Source organism: Prorops nasuta, unplaced genomic scaffold (genome assembly GCF_024137725.1).
Source record: "Prorops nasuta isolate Cenicafe-Biocafe unplaced genomic scaffold, Cenicafe_Pnas_1.2 PNAS00002, whole genome shotgun sequence".
NCBI classification, from domain to species: domain Eukaryota; kingdom Metazoa; phylum Arthropoda; class Insecta; order Hymenoptera; family Bethylidae; genus Prorops; species Prorops nasuta.
Window position 1 is genome coordinate 11,415,878 of NW_027116799.1, and position 18,525 is coordinate 11,434,402.

The window sequence follows — 18,525 nt, forward strand, 5'->3', positions numbered from 1 at the left end:
AATTAAAACTGTCATACAAGATTATTAAATTTACAATAAGAGTTTGTTGTATATACACTAATCGCTTACACATTCACTATTATAACATTAAGTCACAATTATCGAAATGACTGGGCCACAAAGAAATGCTTCATATCTTAATGCTTTTGCACTTATTTGTTTATAAGAACTTTTTTCCTTAATAGAAAGCCATCATAACAGGATTTCACCTGTAACAAAAATAAAAAAACCACAAAGTATATTTTCTTAAAAATTCACAATAATTTTCATTTTTTTTATTAATTTATACTCATCTGATATATTTCTTCTTCTCTGTTATGTATTAAAATTCTTCCTTCTTTTCCGCAATCGTTTTCCGAAAACATTACTTTTGTTTACAATCCAAAATTAAGGGTTAATCGCGCCATTTGACAGCTACGGACAAACTCCCTAGATATCCCTTCACCCCTCTAATTTCTACTTCCCCTCGCCTGACGCAAGATAGTGATGGGCGATGTTACGCCGATTATGGAAAAATCGATGTATTTTTTTGCAAAATTGATTATTTAAAATCGATCTTTCCAAATCCGATTAATCGACTTTACATCGATTTTTAGATACCTTCTCTTCGATATTTTGTGAAGCGGAGCGTAATTGCTCCTAGCAGCAAAATGTATAATACACGTTACATAAATTATAGATAAGTGATTTTTAAATTCGTTAACTATACATTGACTTGGCCATTATATTTTTTTGAAAATCGACTATGTAGCAGTACAGAGCCTGGCTACGCATATATTAATTTGTAATAATGATTACATCAACAACTTGTAAGTATTTTTGTATTTAATTATTTCCACAGAATAGAAATGGAAAACAAATGTATTTCAGATATTATTACTATATAGTATTTATACATATACTATATTATATGAAAATAATATATTTGTTTTGTTCACGCGATGATAATGGTAAATAAAATTAATGAATAATTCTTTATTTATTATATTTTTTTATCAGTTTATCCTAAGTGTTTTATAATAATAATTCAATATATAATTGAGAAAAATATAAAATTTTAAACATAGATTTAAATCGATTATTTTTAAGAATAATCGATCTTTTTTATCGATTTATTCAAAAGTCGATTTATTAAACATCGATACTTTTTTCTAACATCGCCCATCCCTAACGCAAGATTAATGGCCGAAACTGTACTATTTATTTTTGTAGAATATAGATGTGAGAAATGTGGAATATTCAATTGTTCTTTTTTTCTATAGTGTATTTGTACAGATAAAGGGCTGAATTCTTAAACGTCACTCGAGCTCCACTCAAGTTTTAATACTATAGTTTACGTTACATATACTGTAGTATTTTATCCTGATTCAAGTTCGAGAGGAGCTCGAGTGACGTTTATGAATTCGGTCCTTCCTTAGTACAAATGGTACATACAAATGTTTATCATCTCTAAGTTAATTTAGGAGTTATACATATTTTGCTTGAAGGTATGAATAATATTATATGTATGTTATATATATATTTTCATATTATATAAATGTTTGGTTGTATAAAATATAAGTTAATAAAGGCTAGTGAAACAAGCTTGTATTTGTATTTACAGTTATTGGAACATTGGAGCCTAAAATATATTTATTATCTACTCTACTATGGAAATGTATAAAAATATTATTAATGAATTTATTGATGATGATACAACTAGTGAAAGTTCGTCTGACGACAGTATTGTTGAAGAGATGGAAACTTTTGTTGAAAATATTTTTTTACAGAATATAAGTAAGAGAACATAATCATCCATGTATTCATGTGTCCTAACTATAAATAGTAGTCAAGAATTACCTACTGTTTCCAATTATTTCTGATATAAAGAAATATTTATTCTTAGAATTTACATTGCAGAGAATTTAGACAAATTTATTATAGATTTTTTGAAAGAATAAAATTGTTAGCATTGTAAACTGCAAAGTAAAATATGTTACTCCAAATGAAAAATAGAATAGTTATTATCTGTACATAAATCTCCAAATATGTGTAATGTTTAAGATTGAAATGGTTATTAATACAGTAAATAGCTTATTTGTTATTTTGATTTGTTAGAACAAGCTGAGATTGCAAATGTTCTTCTGACTGCTGTAGAAGATTCAAATTATATACATATACATGGTTTAAAAAGTGATAAGAAAATTAAATTAAACTATAATAAGGATTTTGTTGAAAAAGTAATTCCAAATTATAGTAATGTTCAATTTTTCTCTCACTTTCGAATGAGTAATACGTCATTTATGGTAAGACTGTAAATACAGATATTTCTTTCTAGTCTGTATGATTATCTTTTTATAATAATAATTTGATTTATTGTTACATTACAGGAATTAGAAGAAATATTACGTCCTCACATTAAGAGCAACGACATAACTTCTATTAGGAAAAAAATTTTATTGTCGATTTGGGCATTGGCTACACCTGAATCATTCCGATCAGTCAGTGATAGATTTGGCCTTTCCAAAAGTACTGGGTGGAAAGTTTTTGAAGAGATTATTTTAGCAATCAATAAATTAATTTCACATTTCATAAAATGGCCTAATAATCATCATGAGCTCATGGAAAACGAACGAATAGGTTTGAAACTTTATTTTAACTAATCTCTTTTAAACGATTACATTAATTTCATATGTGACATTACTTATTGATGGTTCAAGGTTTTCCACAGTAGGTGCAATGGTTTTGGAGGTGTTATCGGAGCAATTGACGGCTGTCATATCCCTATTAAACAGCCACCTGGAAACGCCCATGATTATTACAATAGGAAGGATTTTCATTCAGTTGTGCTTCAAGGTATTTGCTAGTAATTCTCTAGGTTATTTTTATTTGTAATCTGCAGTTTATTAATTATTATTTCAATATTTGCATTACAGGAACTTGTGATCATACGGGAAAATTTATCGACTGTCTGATTGGCAGGCCAGGACGCGCACATGATGCAGCAATTTTTAAAAGCAGTGCAGTGTACAAAAAGTTAACAGATGTCGACAATCCTTTGCTGCCACCAAATCTACACATACTTGGTGATTCAGCATATCCTCTACTTTTTAATCTAATGACTCCTTTTAAGGACAATGGAAATTTAACTTCGAAGCAAATACAATACAATGTAAAACATGCATCCATACGTTCTGTGATTGAAAGAGCATATGGTCTGTTGAAGGGAAAATGGAGGCGATTAAAATATTTAGACGTTAACAGTGTTCATATGGCTAATAGCGTTATTGCAGCTGCGTGTATTCTTCATAATTTTCTCATTGTTCATAAGGAAATGGATGTTTTAAGTGAATCCATAAGCAATGATAGCAACAACAGTGATATTAATGAATACATAAGTGATATACATCATAATGAGCATGAAATTGAAGATGCTCGAAACAAACATGATTTAATTATGAATCAGTTATAATTGTTAAAATGCTGTGATAAACTAGATTATACAAGTTAATACGTAATATTGTAATATATTTAAATAATAAACTATGAGTTTATAATTAATAAGTTTATTGAAGCTATGCTTATAGAATAGATAATTAAATTAAGTATCTTACATAAGCTTTTATGTGTTCTAATATGGTATTTGTTAAGAAATTAGTAGGCTGTAAAAGAACATTAAGGCTGAACTGAATATTTTATATAACTTACATTTATTATAAAGAAATTGTTCTATAAAATATAATGATCGATATCCATTTAATACAACAAACATAAAATATATTAAATTCTTTAAAAACTAAACTAATTTTAAGTAGTAAGATCATTACTAAGTGATTCTATAAAGTTAAACATTAATGCTACTTATAGGGATGCAAATAAAATATTAAAGTATAATAACTGTTAGTTATAATTAACGTACAGATATATTAAAAAACATATGTTTTTGGATTAAACTAATTCATAAAACATAAATAAGCTATTTTTAAACACCATGATGTTTAATAGAAATCACATTTAGTTGGTCTACTGAAAATTACTTTCGTCAAACTGCAAAGAATACCAACCTGTAATAAATAATGAGTTTACATTTTAAATGAAGAAGCCTACATTAAAATGTAACAAAATACGTTTTCGTATAAAATTAACATACCAATTACTTGTAATTATTGAAAAGATTTAACAATAACTATTTAATTAGTTTCTAGTTTGTGATTCAATTAGTTTGCATAGTAAATCGTTTTTACGTTCCAATAATTCATTCTTTCTTTTTAAGACTTTGTTTCTTTCCTCCATTGCAGCTGTTCTTCTTGTTTGATTTTCTAGAGTACTGTTTAAGCTGCTTTGGTTAAGACTATTGGAAATAATACTACTGCGAATACTTTTCAGAGTTTCTAATTTCTCCTTCTCTATTTGTATTGCCACAGATCTTTGTTTGGATAATTTACTATATTTATCATTAGTAGTGCTGGCGTTTGAGCTCAAATCTTTTTCTATGTCTTCTGAGTTTGGCAAAATTTCATTTGATAAGGAGCTATCTAATTCACTATTAAAAAAGAATTATATGACTCAGAAGATACATCGACATATTAAAAAAAACGTTAATAATAATTTAAATTAAAAGAATAAAAAGATGATATCGAAGGTAACCTGCAGGATATGCTACAATCTACTGGCTTATCAATAAAATCAGTCATTGAAGATATCCCTCTATCGAAAGTTACAGATTTATCGTTATAAAAGATGTTATACATCTGATTAAACCATATCCACGATGGCCTGCCTCTTCCTGTTTTATGTTTTTCGTTTTTTAGAGCCTTAAATCTTATCTTTAAATTTCTCATTTTTCTATCGAGTCTTTCTGAATTACTATCCTTAAATCCAGCTGTTTCAAACTCCTTTTGTATTTCTTTCCAAAGTAAAGACTTTTTCTGTTTGGGATTTCTAAATCTATGCCTCCTTTCTTCGTATTTATTTAGTAAAAATTTGGTACTTTTCAAATCCCAAATAAATTTTCCATCTTTAATAAAAATAATGAATATTTAATCTACACCAGTTATTGTTTTGTAAAAAATTGTTACTATAAATGTTTAATGTAAATATGTTATAGAAAAACCTTTTCGAATTTGTATGAGATTGCAGTAATAAATGCAATTAAATGTTATTGTAAAATTACATTAAAGATTTAAATAAGTACTCTAATTTACCATTTTCTTTATTGTCACATTCATCAGAAATATCACCTATTTCATAAGACTCATCAAAACCTGCAAATTTGGATATATTTTATTATTACGTTTATGCAAAAACTATCACAAAATTAATGAATATGTTAAATTCATTTCAAATAAAATTTATTTTATTTACCATGCTTATCATTACTTTCATACTGCTCTTCTTCGACATGTACTATTTCCTGATTTTTATTCAATTCAATTTCAAAAAACTTTCTTCTAAAATCAGATTCTGAAATAAAAAATTTTTATTGATTTTGCATATCATGTTTTTTATACAATTTCGCTAGAAATAAGAAATAAGAGGATTTGTTATATACAAACATATACCTGATTGTAATTTAAAATGGAAGTTTTCATCGCCTTCAACCTCATAATAATTATCCTCATAATCATAAGTGATTTTGAAAACCTCTTCCGACATGTTATATGTATACAACACAAATTTCCTAATAATATGCTTTAGAAATTAAAAGTAAAATTTTTTAAATTTACTTCACTATATTCTACAATAATTTATTTGTAATATTTTCATACTTATAATAAAATTTTATGTAGCTCCTATCCTACACATTTTACAATTGTTTATAATGCAAAATATATTATTGCTTATTTGCATATAGTTGAGGATAAGTATGCATGCATGCACCGTATGCACCAATGCACCCTATACTATAGTATGTACATACATACATATGTATATGTACATAGCTGCATATACTATAGCACGCTGCTTATTAGAGCGCTTTTATATGCTCGTGTGTCCGAGTTGGCAACCTTGAGCAGAGCGCTCGTGTAGCGCTAGGTGCTAGAAACGCAGCCAGTATATCGCTTAGCGCTCACCAATCGGCTACTTGTGAGCGCTCAGTAAGCGCTCACTGAACAGCTGTGCTTCTTGATGCACCCTTCATGTAAATGGAAAGCACCCTGTAACGTAACGTTGTTACGTAAACTGTGTGCCACTGTGTGCGGAGGCTGCTGAATTATTCAAACTGTATTACAGATAACCTATAAAAATATGAACATTTTATCTGAGATAATTGAGTTATTATTAGCTGTACTCGTTACAGTTTATGCTTATGGTTTTCAGTTTTTCGCGGCATCAACTAGCTATTAGCATATCATAAATGAAAAAAATAATGTCATACAGGAAATTACTGAAATTATGGAAAATGCAGCTAAAAGAAATACTTATGATAATCGCTTAATCGCCCTAAAGTATAGATTAGCACTTTTTTAAAATATAAACACTCGGGTTACGTTAACTTTAAATCTATTTTAAATTTGTACTTAAAGAATTTCATTAACAAAAAATTTTGGTTAGAACTAAACTGAAATCTGGGCTAAAATCACTTTGCAAATAGCCATATCACATTTTCTTCGTCAGGTTATTTCCGTACCTCGTCTTTCCATACACCTATAAAGTTTGCTTTTTTGCATTTATCGTTGGAGCAATGAGCATAGTTTTATTATGATTTTTGAGCACCAGGTGGCTGCGTTTTTGTTGTCCATTTGTCGAGAATTGCTTCGGAAGGTCTCAGCGCCATTACTAGCCATTACAGCGATAAATGTCATTAGGATACGCTCACGTAAACTTTATTTTCAAACAATATTGAAGACAGATAATAAAGCGAAATGTCAGCAAAACGCAAGAATTCTCCAAGCAAGAAGAATCGTCCGAAATCGAGGAAGGTAGAATATGACGAGGAGGATATTTCAAGCGAACACGAATCAGAGGTCGAAGACGCCGAGACCGGCTCGAATGTCGACGGTGAGGACGCTGCCGAAGATGACCTTACCGATGTCTCCTCTATACCCGAGCTTCCTCCTCCAGAGGTGATATTACCATTTTCTTTTTCGTTCTTTTTTCACTGTTTTTACCACAATCAGTAAACACTATAATAAGAACTAGAATGTGGTAAGATATTTGTTTAGTAAAGTAAATAGGCATCTACAAAAATATGAAATGTCGGTTACTCTTCTTAATAATATGATGCTACTGATTATTATTATTCGTCTTTCTTGTTAGTAAATTTATTTAACAGCTTATATTTCATGGTATATTGTATTTGCAGGGTGGTTGGGGAAAGCCAGGAACACTGCTTATGTGTGGACTGACAAATTGGGACATGGCTGGTCGTAAAGCTCCTCCAAAAGGAATGAAAGTAAATATAGGTCGTAGTCTTTGGACACCTCACACCTTCAAAAACTTAAATGGAATACGAGTTAGGCTGGTAGCATCAGGACCAGCTGCTTCTCATAGCATCCTAGTTACAGAGGACAACAGGTGCTTAGCTTTTGGTAGAAATGACAAAGGTAATTAGTACAATGGTAAACCAGTACTTGTTAATAATCATAAAATAAGTCAATATAATTTGTTAAAGATGATGTTTACACTACCCATGATCTGTACAATATGTTTGAATACAAGAATCATCACTCTGGATATAACATTTCTCGAGTAAAGCTATTCTCTTTAACTAGTCGATATTATTTATTAATAGCTTTCATAAAAAATAAATGTAATCTGCTAAATTTTCCATGTAATATAATTGTATTGAAAACATTTATTGGTATAGGTCAATTAGGTGTGGGGGATATAAAGCGTCGGGATGATCCAACAGAAGTGGAAGCCCTAAAAGGTCATACAGTTATTGCAGCTACTTGTGGACGAAATCATACATTGTTTTTAACCAGTAGAGGAATTGTTTTTGCTGCTGGAGACAATAAACTTGGTCAATGTGGTGTAGGAAAAACAGACCCTTGCATTGTGTCTGCATCTAAAGTAAAGTACACTGGACCACCTATAGTGAAGATTGGATGCGGTGCAGATTTTTCAATGATCTTAGATATCAAAGGGGGATTACATTCTTTTGGAAGCCCTGAGCATGGTGCATTAGGTCACAATACAGATGGAAAATATTTTATAACAAATACAAAAATGGCATTTCACTTTGAAAAAGTGCCTAAACGAATTGTTTTATATGTTGAACGAGCTAAGGATGGTCATATAACGCCTTTAGATCGTGTTGAAATTACGGATTTTAGTTGTGGTTATTACCATACTGTTGCCATTGATAGTAAAAATCGAGCGTTCTCCTGGGGATTTGGTGGTATTGGCCGATTAGGTCACAACGAACAACGAGATGAACTAGTACCACGTTTAATTAAATTTTTGGAACCACCAACACGTGGAGTTAAATCCGTTTACTGCGGTAGTACTTACAGCATTGTGATCAGTGTACATGGAACAGCGCTAATGTTTGGACAGACTAAGCGTACTGGAGAAGCAAATATGTATCCAAAGCCTATCCAAGATTTATCTGGATGGGAGATCAGATGCGTCGGAGTTTCAAATACAAGTGTCGTCGTTGCTGCGGATGAATCTGTCATTGCTTGGGGGTCAAGTCCAACTTTTGGCGAATTGGTAAAATAACTGAAAGAATATATTTTAGTTTACAAATAAGAACGTGTTTCTAAATGTAGTTCATAACTATTGCAGGGATTTGGAGAAATGAGAAAATCATCCACAACCCCAATGGAAGTAAAAGCTGTAGAAGGCCTTTATATTACTGCAGTAACATGCGGTTTGTCACATACGCTTATGATCTGTAGAGATGAATCTGAAGAAGAAAAAGCCAAAATTAATAAGCTCAAAGTATATTCGGTTTAATTTATTAGATACGTACTTTTTTTTCACATAATACATTTTTTTCAAATGGTCCTAAAACCGTTAATTAGGCGTTTAAAATATCCAATGAGATCGATTCGATTATCATCACAAATACATTATGAGTTATGCATTCTTTTAATCTTAAGCTTAGCAGGTTTTAATACAGTAATGAGGTTAATAAAACATTCACAAGTCCCTGTGTAGGTCACAAGAAAAAATTCGTACACGAAATAGATTTAATTTTATCCTACTTTATACTTCCAATTCTACTTAATAGTGAATGAAAGGCACATCATAGTAATCTTGTTCTGTTTATAGTAGCTCAAGATATAAACTAAACAGAGAGATGCGAAAATATATTTTGATATGTTGTTATTTTATAACAGTTTATTGTAACAATAATCAGAATAGAAGTAATTATTTTAATAAGTAATTATTTGTATGAGGAAGAGTGCTGGAGACTGCAAAGAGAGTTTTATAATTATTAGTTGCCGGTATTTTGATTTTAATGGTAAACCTCGATTAGCAACTCATAGTACCATTGGTTTACAGCAGTAGTACCTGAATCATTGCAAATGCGGGGATTATTTTTATATTTTAAGTATAGAAGCATAAATACAGTTTAAGAAGAGAGCTTCTGAATTTCGAAATTCAGTTAGATCAAATGATGATAGTGGATAAATGTTATATAATCATTAGTATTATTTTGCAAAAATGAACAATTTATTGTAATATATATTCATTTTTTCAAATAATTATTGTTTTTAACGTCTACTTTTGAAAAATAATGTCTTGTAGAAACCAGCATTGTTTATCATACTACTTATGGTTCTCTGGCTGCGTGTCAAGCTTTTTTCATTAATTATGAAGTTTTACTTTAACATTGTAAATTACCATGTATTACGTTTTAAATAGTAATTGTATATTCACGGGTAATAAGAACTTCTGTTGACTATGTATATCGAAAATTGTCCGTATTATTAGTTTTTATGAAAATTAATACGTTTGAACAATTTTTAATTTTGTATTTCTGACGCATTCACTCTTTTTCAACTGTATTATTTATGAAAATCATATGACGATACACACAAAGTCTTTGATATATTATATTTAAATTAACTTTTTATTAGAGAGAATCACTGCCAGAGTGTGTTTTGAACATCTTTTATATTGGTGTCAAACACTTGTTCATTCCGTTCCATGTAATATTATTGCGTGATTAAGAACACAAATATCTAACTTGTGAAACTTGTACAAGGTAACTATTGAATAAACCAATTTTTTTATGAATTGTTTAATTTAATTGATTTCTATAAACAATGATGTTACAAATTGTATCTCCATTGTAATAATTGCTGGGTCAAATAATGTAAGGGGCTTGATGGATTGTAGTTTAAAGTTCTCTTCAATGACCATGTTAAAGATTCGATTAAATTCTCCCTAAATGTGTGAAAAGATGTATATAAATTATTTTTTACAAGAAAATTAATTTTTATATAGAATACGTACTTTACAAATTGATAATGAGTTATCATTGATTCATCTAAATTTAATGAATGTCGTTTTTGTGTACTATCTGTGAGCGATGTGAGATTTTTAGTGTAGTGTGTACTTTTGCAGCTTACATTCGACTTCATATTAGAATTACACTTGACATTCTATCTTGAAACATCAGTTATTAAAAATATGATTAACATTGAGATTATTTACTATGTAACTTTATGTAAGAACCTGCTCAATATTCAATAGTTCTTCTTGCACATTATACCCCAAATCTTTTATAATTTGTACTATTTCATCATCAATACCATATTTTATCGTTATTCGTAAAGATTCTTCGTCTATACCTATATTGGTTAATATTTGTAATACACTTTTAGATGGTTTTATTTTAGGAATACACCAATTCAGTATCCTTGGTATATCAATACCACTAATAAATAATTTCAATAAAGTATGTTGATCCTGATTCAATATTCCACTGATAACAATATGCCAGCATTCCGAGCAACTGAAGCCAATAGGCCTAAGATTTAATATTAATTCATTTGAGTAATCTTCCATCAATCCTTCTTTTATTTTTATTAACTCAGACATAATTATGAAATCTTCAAAATATTGAAGATCAGCAAGATTAAGACAATTAAAACCATATTTCATAGTTTTCATAATGGTACAATTGTTTATACCTATTTGAATAAAATGATAGTAGTTATAATTAAAAAAATAAATATCATACACACACTCTCAATTTCTCATTATTAAAATATAGGTACAATTTACCTTTTTGCTTTAGAAGATTCAAAACTTTTTGACTGAATGTTCCTTGGTTAATGACGTGTTGCATCTCAGTGTCATTTAGACAATATTTCTTTTGAAATCTTGTACTTTTACATTCAAGAATTCTTTTTTCCAATAAATTCCGAATTTGTGTATCAATTTTAATGCATGAAACAGCCATAGTTATAGAAAATTATGTTGCTAAGTATACCGTTATGATCATATCTGGTATGACAATTTAAAACCAATTATAAAACAATAAAAACATTTAGTTATATAATTTCATTCAAAACTTATTTTTTAATTTTTTATTAAATATTCATACATAGAAAATCTGTGATATTTTAATATTGTATACGGAATGAATGTGCACACATAAAAGCAATTTTAATTTATAAATTTTAAGAATTGTGTGCAGGACTTATATTGTAGGGATCTATAAATATGTATTTTTATAAATAAACATGCTTCTTAACAACCATGTTTTACATATTTACCAGTTTTTACATATACAGCATGTTGCTAATGGCAATCACAAAATCAAGTATAAAGACCACTTTAAATTTTATAAATGGGAACTTGTTTCTTATTTTTTACAGTTCTTCCAAAAGCTTTACCATCACTTTGAATATACCATTTAGCTAAGCATTTATGAAATATATAAGCTTAATTATCCTCAGGTGTGGATTTGTGGCTCAAATAGTAAATACAAATACCATAGGAAGATGTACCCATTCTCAATTACACGCATATTATTTAAAATTCAAATTTCTTACAAATACTTGGTTATTTTATAAATAGTAGAGTATTTATACTATAGCATTATAAAAAGCTCTGTGTAGAAGAACCTACAATTAACATTTGTAAAAAGAATATAGATTTCTATATTTTAAATTTAAGGTGATATTTACTTCACCTCTGTGATGCAACTCATGATTAAACTGGTATAGTCAGTAAGTAAATATGTTGATCTAAGGGCCGGTTGTTCCACCTATTGGTAAAATTTTTCTGCTTGGTAAAAATTACAAACTGTAGTAAATTCTATTCAATTTCAAGTTTTACCAAACGGATAAATTTATCCAGACGTTTGTCAGTAGGTGGAACAACCAGCCTTAAGTCCTACATATTTGATAGGTAACCTTCCTTTAAAGGGCATAATTTATGAGATATTTGACCATTCTGAAATTTTCAGAATACCATGTTATATGAATAAAGATGAAGTCTACATTTTTTTAATTAATATTAAAGTTTAATAGTTTTGAAAAATTATTTTATCAATGTATTTACATTGAAGGAACTAGCAAATTTCATGAGAAAAAAAAGCTTCTACTTAAAAAGGACTAAATACAAACAAATTTGGCAAATGGTTAAAAGTTATCAGTTATGTACAAATTCAGTTACTGTATCTGCAAACTATTGAAAATGAATAAATATAACATTTCTTGTAATATAACTTCAAACCATATTAAATTTGTATCATTACCTTGTTTTTTCATAAGGTTAGATGAATAGATATTTCTTAATAATATAGTTAATAGACTTATTTAGTAACATAAGTTAACAGTAGCTACAAGTAGAGTAAGCATTTTGTGATGGATAATCATCCACTAATTGTATTCCCCGTTTTCCCATGCGATTTCGTGTCCCACTTAAATTACTAATATTATAGGATTGTAAAGAATGCGTTTCCCAAAGACCAGGTGTTTGAAGTATCTGCAAATATTCATACATTTATTATTGTGAAAATTTGATACAAAATTGTTATCAATTAAAAAAGGTAATATATAAAATAATTACTTTTTGAACAAGCTCTTCGAAACAACATTTAACTCCATCTGCTGTCTTGGCACTACTTTCTATATAAAGAGTTTGATGCCTTCTTGCAAATTCTAATCCCTGCTCAGTACTAACTTCTCTATTAGGTAAATCTATTTTATTACCAACTACCATTTTAACAATATCTGTTTTATTACAATAGGTATTTAATTCATTGAGCCATGCTTCTAGTTTGAAAAAAGTATTTCTATCAGTGACATCATACATTAAGATAGCACCCTGACCATCCCTGTAGTAGCTAGGTGTTAAAGTACGAAAACGTTCTTGACCCGCAGTATCCTATGAGCGAATAATGTACATTTATATAATTGTAAAAAATTATTATATTCAATTAAGAATTTTTCTAACCCAAATTGCCAGTTTGATATTATTGCTATCAATTGTAATATGTTTAGTTTTATAATCCATGCCAACTGTACTTTGCATATTTTCATTAAATTCATCTTCTGTAAATCGTAGGAGTATACTACATAAACAATGAGTAATAATAAATCTTTGATTCAAATTTAAAACTACATTTTAAATAAAATGGTTATACCTTGATTTTCCTACGTTTGACTCTCCGATGATCAAGATTTTTAATATTGTCAGTACTTCTTCATCCATAACTGATGTATATTAATACTTAATGCCTTCGCGTGAAAATAAGCAACCCTTTGGACAAAATTGTGTTCTACATTTATAACTTACCAAAAAGTCATCATTAATCTTTTCAATTCTCAAAAAACAAAACGTCATGAAGCCATGATGGGAGAAACAGGGTGACGGGGGGTGACACAGGACGTTTACGATGATCGTAAATCGGATTTTGAGATCGGATTACACTAGTGACAGTGACGCCACTAGTAGTCAACGAAAAGGCACTAAGGTAATCGGATTAAGAAAAGCTTTCGATACACGCAGATCGGATCGGATTTTGATAGAGAACTGAGAAATAGGAGTACTAAATTTAATTTGAAGTTGTGCAAATAATTATTGCAAAAAAAGGTAATTAACCTATTTATAGTGTAGTTAGTAAGTTTAAGTAAAACTCTTATTTTTTTCAGATGGAAGAAATTAATACCGAAGTAAGGGAAGCAAGGTTTTGTTGGGACAGAAGTACAACTTTATTATTAATTAGCGAGATGAAAGAAAAGTTTGTATATTTAAATAAAAAAAATATTTTGCAAAAATTATTTTGGAGAAAAATGTCAGAAAGCTTTGAAAGTTATGGATATAAGGTATCTGAAGAACAATTGGCCATTAACGGGATCCCTCACGCGTGCTTTACCGACAGTACAAGTCAATAAACAATTCGTTTAATAAAAGTAAAATGCGAAGCAAATTGCAAAAACGGGCTTCTTTATGACATGGTGCCAATTCTAACGAGTCAATCGAGCTTAAAAAAACTCAAATCGGATGAAGAATAACGCTGTACCACTGTCCCGCGTTCTTGAAGTGGAAATAACCAAAAGTAACCTCCCTTCAAGAACGCGGCACAATAGTACAGCGTTATTTTTCAACTAATTTGAGTGTTTATAAGTTCGTTTGACTCGTTAGGACTGGCACTGACTGGCACATTGTCCAGCAAACGCCCGATTGTTCAATTTGCTTCGCATTTGACTTTTATTAAACGAATTGTTTATTGACTTGAACTGTCGGTAAAGCAAGTGTGAGGGATCCCGTTAACGGGATCCCTCACGCCTACTTTATCGACAGTTCAAGTCAATAAACAATTAGTTTAATAAAATTCAAATGCGAAGCAAATTGAACAATCGTGCCTTTGTAGGACAATGTGCCAGTCCTAACGAGTCAAACGAACTTAAAATCACTCAAATTAGTTGAAAAATAACGCTGTACCATTGTGCCGCGTTTTTGAAGAGAGGTTACTTTTGGTCATTTCCACTTCAAGAACGCGGGACAGTGGTACAGCGTTATTCTTCATCCGATTTGAGTTTTTTTAAGCTCGATTGACTCGTTAGAATTGGCACCTTGTCATAAAGAAGCCCGTTTTTGCAATTTGCTTCGCATTTGACTTTTATTAAACGAAATGTTTATTGACTTGTACTGTCGGCAAAGTACGCGTGAGGGATCCCGTTAACGGGAAGGGGATCCCTCAAGCCCTCTGTAGCCAACATTACGGAACGAAAAACGAGGGAGAATTGTCCAGCGCTATTTTTCAACCGATTTCAATGTTTTTGGGCTTATTGGAATCGTTAGGACTCGCCTTTCGTCATAAATAAAGCCGTATTTTCTAAAAAACGTAAAAAAATAAAATTGTTTAAAAATTCGCATTAATAATATTTAAACGCAAAATAAATCGAAAAATCGGGCTTCTTTATGACGAGGTGCCAGACCTAACGATTCCAACAAGCCCAAAAACATTGAAATCGGTTGAGAAATAGAGCCGTACCATTGTCCCGCGTTTCTGAGGTGGACGAAAACCAAAAATTTTTAGGAAGGCAGCTAGGCATCTCCCGTTTTATATCTGCCGCCACTAATGGCCTGCAAGATTTTTTTGATGCGTTTAGGAACCATACTTCCCCATGGTTTCCCCGCCTGGACTGAGTGACTGGAAAGAGTATAGGATATGTATGATAGGCTATCCTTGTTTAAATGCCTTAAGGGGAAGCATTGAACGACTCAAACACTCATTCAAGTTTATTTTCCAAACTATTAGGAATATGAACTTTTTTGTAGAGATTAAATTTACTCTTTTGACTGTACTAAAGCGCGCTACAAACTCGGTTTCTCAAAATTATAAAAAATAATTTTCATAAAAATTATAAATACTTAAAAATTTGTTAGTCATAATAATATTAAAAATTAGGCCTTATAGCGCGCTAAAGAAAAGTTCTATGACTAATTTGAGACCAAGAATAAACAAATATACCTGATAATGTGGAAAATTTTTTTGAAAAACTAAATCAATTAGGATACTGCGAAAGACCAAGGACCCGGCAACATTATTCACAGGCACATATTGTGATTTTGCAACTCTAAGCTGTTCTATCAACATTCAAAAATATTGACTCATGGTTACGTAATGAGATGTGGTGTAAGTAAATGGATTTTAATATATTGGCTTTTTCCTCTTAATGTATATAGTATATTTGAAACTTAACAAGAAATTAATTATATTGCGTAGAAACATTAGTTGGATAATAGCAGACTGGCTTCTGAAAAATGTATTGCATGGCATTGGACAGATTTACGTAAATAGCTGTTTCTTGGACTTGTGGCAGTAGAGCTGTCAAGAGCACTCAGAGATTCTGTTCCAGCATCATCAATTGGAAATAGGTACGAAAGCTTGCCACTATTGATATTAGGTTTCTGCAAAAAAATCTGAGTTAACGATTATCTATTTTAACAATGAATTGCATCTTTTTTATTCGTAGAATCTTATTGCTGTAAGTTTGGGAACCGTAGTTGACTTGCAAGCTCCAATGGACTTTACGACTCAAGAATATAGCTCCTTCTTATTAATATAAAAGTTAATTATGTGTTATTCTTGACAAAATATCAACAACATAAATTTAATTTAAAATATATATTTTCAATTATTTTTATACACCATACGTTACACAATAATAGATTAAAATTAAAATACATGTTTTTTATACATATTTATAACACAACATGATTTTAACAAAAGTTCATCACTTATAAGTTTTTTTAATAAATTAATAAAAAATACAGAGGTTAAGTTGCACATTTTACTCACTATTGGCATTTGCTCACCTGACACTTCACTGTTAATAATAAAAGTTTATAACTACGTTTACCTTTATTTGCTTATTGAAATTTTACCAATGCTGTTTTGAATTTCGATCACGTCTGAGTACGCGCGCGTCCTACCTTAATTCCCTTTAACCCAGATCCGATCAGATCCATTCGCGGAAGCCTCCTCACTAGCCTCGGATCCATCTAGGGTTTTCTCGAAAGTTGCAGCTCTGCAACTGGGTCTAACCCTAACCCGCATCAGATCACTGAACGTAAGCATCCCCACGGATCACGAACGTAATCGTCAGCTGCATGAAGAATGCATAAGGAGGTCCAACTCCGTGGTGTGAGAACGTGCCAAAAACTGTCATGGGAGATATTTAGCATTTTGGCCACAAGCGGCGCTTGTGTTGCATGTTTACCCATCAACCCCCTTCCCTATTCCCCCTCATCCACACTTTACCTAATCAAATTAAATAGGAAATATATTGTACCTCTAATTATATACAAATTTCTTAATTAAAATTATAAAATGAATGATTAATATAAATATGAACAAAAAATAAATTTAAATCACTTATGTGAAATTTAAATATTGAAAAGATGGTTTGACATCTGTAATAATCAATTATGTTCATAAATATAAAAGAATCAATATATAATCATGTTTAATTAATAAATGTAGTATGTTGTTAAATATATGCATGTTAATACGTTATTTTCTTATATATATATATATGCATTTATTAGGCGTAAATTATAGTCATTGCAGGTGCAAAAAAAACATCATTAATATAAAAATATATATTTTATAACATGTATATACATATCTATAATTTGGCAAGTTTTCTTGCTCTTTGGGTGTTTTTTTTTATTTCTTGCATTTTTTTATTGCTTCTTTTGGATATAAAATTCGCCCTCATAATTATGTAAAAATTAACAATTTTCTTCGTTAACATATATTTATGGCTGTTGCAACCTACTAGCATTAGTTGTAATTCCTTTAATTTGTACAGAATGTGAAAAAATGTATCCGCCTCGATATTATAATTCTTACAAGTTTGTAAGATTACATTTTCAATCTGCTTTAATAGAGTAGATAAAGTTCTGGAAGGATATACCAGCTTTCCTCTACTCAAGTTAGATATAAGATTCGAGTTTTTATCCTTGCTATCAATTATATTATTGTCCGATAATATAATTGATTGTAGGCACTCTGAGCAGGATGTCCATTTTTTACATTTATGAGCTACGTAGCCTGCCATGTATGCATTAATCTCATCCATATTATTATTGGTTACAGATATGTTTGTTTGACTTGAAGAAGCTTGTTCATATGGAAGATTTTTGTGTATTTCATCCATATTATTATCTAATCCTTTTTCTATTATTTCTTCAAGTAACAATGCATATTCATGCTTTCCTTGATTAATAATATTTGGCTTTGTAGCTTTTACAAGAGAATTTAAAATGTCTCCACCACTCACATTTGAACCTTTACAAGGTTTAACAAGGGAGTAGGTTGACATCAAATTAAATAAATTGCCAAAAACAACCGCATCAGGATGATCATTTGAACCATTGATGCCTCGAGCCAGACTGAAGAAACGCTAAAAGTAAATTTAAAACGATTAATTTGATTAAAATAAAAGAGATCATATGAATTCTCTAGAAAAATAAAATTTATAAAAGGCTAATTATCTCAATAATAAATACGATGAGAACCTGATATTTCACACAACACAAACAAACCAAATACGAGTGATGATGAGGGGTTACAAGAGAAAGAGGGACGTATTATGTTAAACATGGAACACTAACGCC

At 30.2% G+C, this 18,525-nt stretch overlaps 5 protein-coding genes and 1 long non-coding RNA gene across 9 annotated transcripts; 3 read left to right on the forward strand and 3 right to left on the reverse strand.

Moving 5' to 3' along the window:
• Window positions 1–1,655: 1,655 nt before the first annotated feature.
• LOC136781126 (putative nuclease HARBI1) lies at window positions 1,656–3,451 on the forward strand. The gene is made up of 5 exons (XM_066739864.1): window positions 1,656–1,776; window positions 2,098–2,285; window positions 2,370–2,480; window positions 2,700–2,835; window positions 2,916–3,451. The coding sequence occupies exons 1-5, from the start codon at window positions 1,656–1,658 to the stop codon at window positions 3,449–3,451; spliced, it is 1,092 nt and encodes a 363-aa protein (XP_066595961.1).
• A 722-nt stretch (window positions 3,452–4,173) lies between these two features.
• Window positions 4,174–6,157, reverse strand: LOC136781134 (uncharacterized). The gene is made up of 5 exons (XM_066739876.1): window positions 5,541–6,157; window positions 5,344–5,442; window positions 5,184–5,243; window positions 4,627–4,996; window positions 4,174–4,522 (listed from the first exon to the last, which is right to left on the reverse strand). Exons 1-5 carry the CDS (start codon window positions 5,632–5,634, stop codon window positions 4,174–4,176), a joined length of 972 nt encoding a protein of 323 aa, XP_066595973.1. The 5' UTR covers window positions 5,635–6,157.
• Window positions 6,158–6,691: 534 nt separating this feature from the next.
• LOC136778311 (protein RCC2 homolog) lies at window positions 6,692–10,160 on the forward strand. 2 transcript variants are annotated; one of them, XM_066735049.1, is made up of 5 exons: window positions 6,692–7,046; window positions 7,286–7,526; window positions 7,595–7,693; window positions 7,790–8,637; window positions 8,713–10,160. In XM_066735049.1, the coding sequence occupies exons 1-5, from the start codon at window positions 6,846–6,848 to the stop codon at window positions 8,881–8,883; spliced, it is 1,560 nt and encodes a 519-aa protein (XP_066591146.1). In that variant the 5' UTR covers window positions 6,692–6,845; the 3' UTR covers window positions 8,884–10,160. The 2 variants fall into 2 exon arrangements, with proteins under 2 accessions (XP_066591146.1, XP_066591155.1); XM_066735058.1 differs by lacking the exon at window positions 7,595–7,693 and having other exon boundaries at window positions 6,701–7,046; window positions 8,713–10,158.
• A 40-nt stretch (window positions 10,161–10,200) lies between these two features.
• LOC136778321 (uncharacterized) lies at window positions 10,201–11,792 on the reverse strand. 2 transcript variants are annotated; one of them, XM_066735075.1, is made up of 5 exons: window positions 11,661–11,792; window positions 11,167–11,388; window positions 10,615–11,072; window positions 10,393–10,541; window positions 10,201–10,323 (listed from the first exon to the last, which is right to left on the reverse strand). In XM_066735075.1, the coding sequence occupies exons 2-5, from the start codon at window positions 11,342–11,344 to the stop codon at window positions 10,209–10,211; spliced, it is 900 nt and encodes a 299-aa protein (XP_066591172.1). In that variant the 5' UTR covers window positions 11,345–11,388; window positions 11,661–11,792; the 3' UTR covers window positions 10,201–10,208. The 2 variants fall into 2 exon arrangements, with proteins under 2 accessions (XP_066591172.1, XP_066591168.1); XM_066735071.1 differs by having other exon boundaries at window positions 10,207–10,541.
• Window positions 11,444–13,760, reverse strand: LOC136778333 (ras-related protein Rab-18-B-like). Of its 2 annotated transcripts, none has more exons than XM_066735085.1 (4): window positions 13,538–13,760; window positions 13,348–13,465; window positions 12,961–13,278; window positions 11,444–12,876 (listed from the first exon to the last, which is right to left on the reverse strand). In XM_066735085.1, exons 1-4 carry the CDS (start codon window positions 13,603–13,605, stop codon window positions 12,721–12,723), a joined length of 660 nt encoding a protein of 219 aa, XP_066591182.1. In that variant the 5' UTR covers window positions 13,606–13,760; the 3' UTR covers window positions 11,444–12,720. The 2 variants fall into 2 exon arrangements, with proteins under 2 accessions (XP_066591182.1, XP_066591190.1); XM_066735093.1 differs by having other exon boundaries at window positions 13,348–13,445; window positions 13,538–13,757.
• Window positions 13,761–15,663: 1,903 nt separating this feature from the next.
• LOC136780434 (uncharacterized) lies at window positions 15,664–16,818 on the forward strand. Its single transcript, XR_010823759.1, has 3 exons — window positions 15,664–16,036; window positions 16,127–16,278; window positions 16,377–16,818. It is a non-coding gene; the product is annotated as an uncharacterized lncRNA (long non-coding RNA).
• The last annotated feature ends 1,707 nt before the right edge of the window (window positions 16,819–18,525 follow it).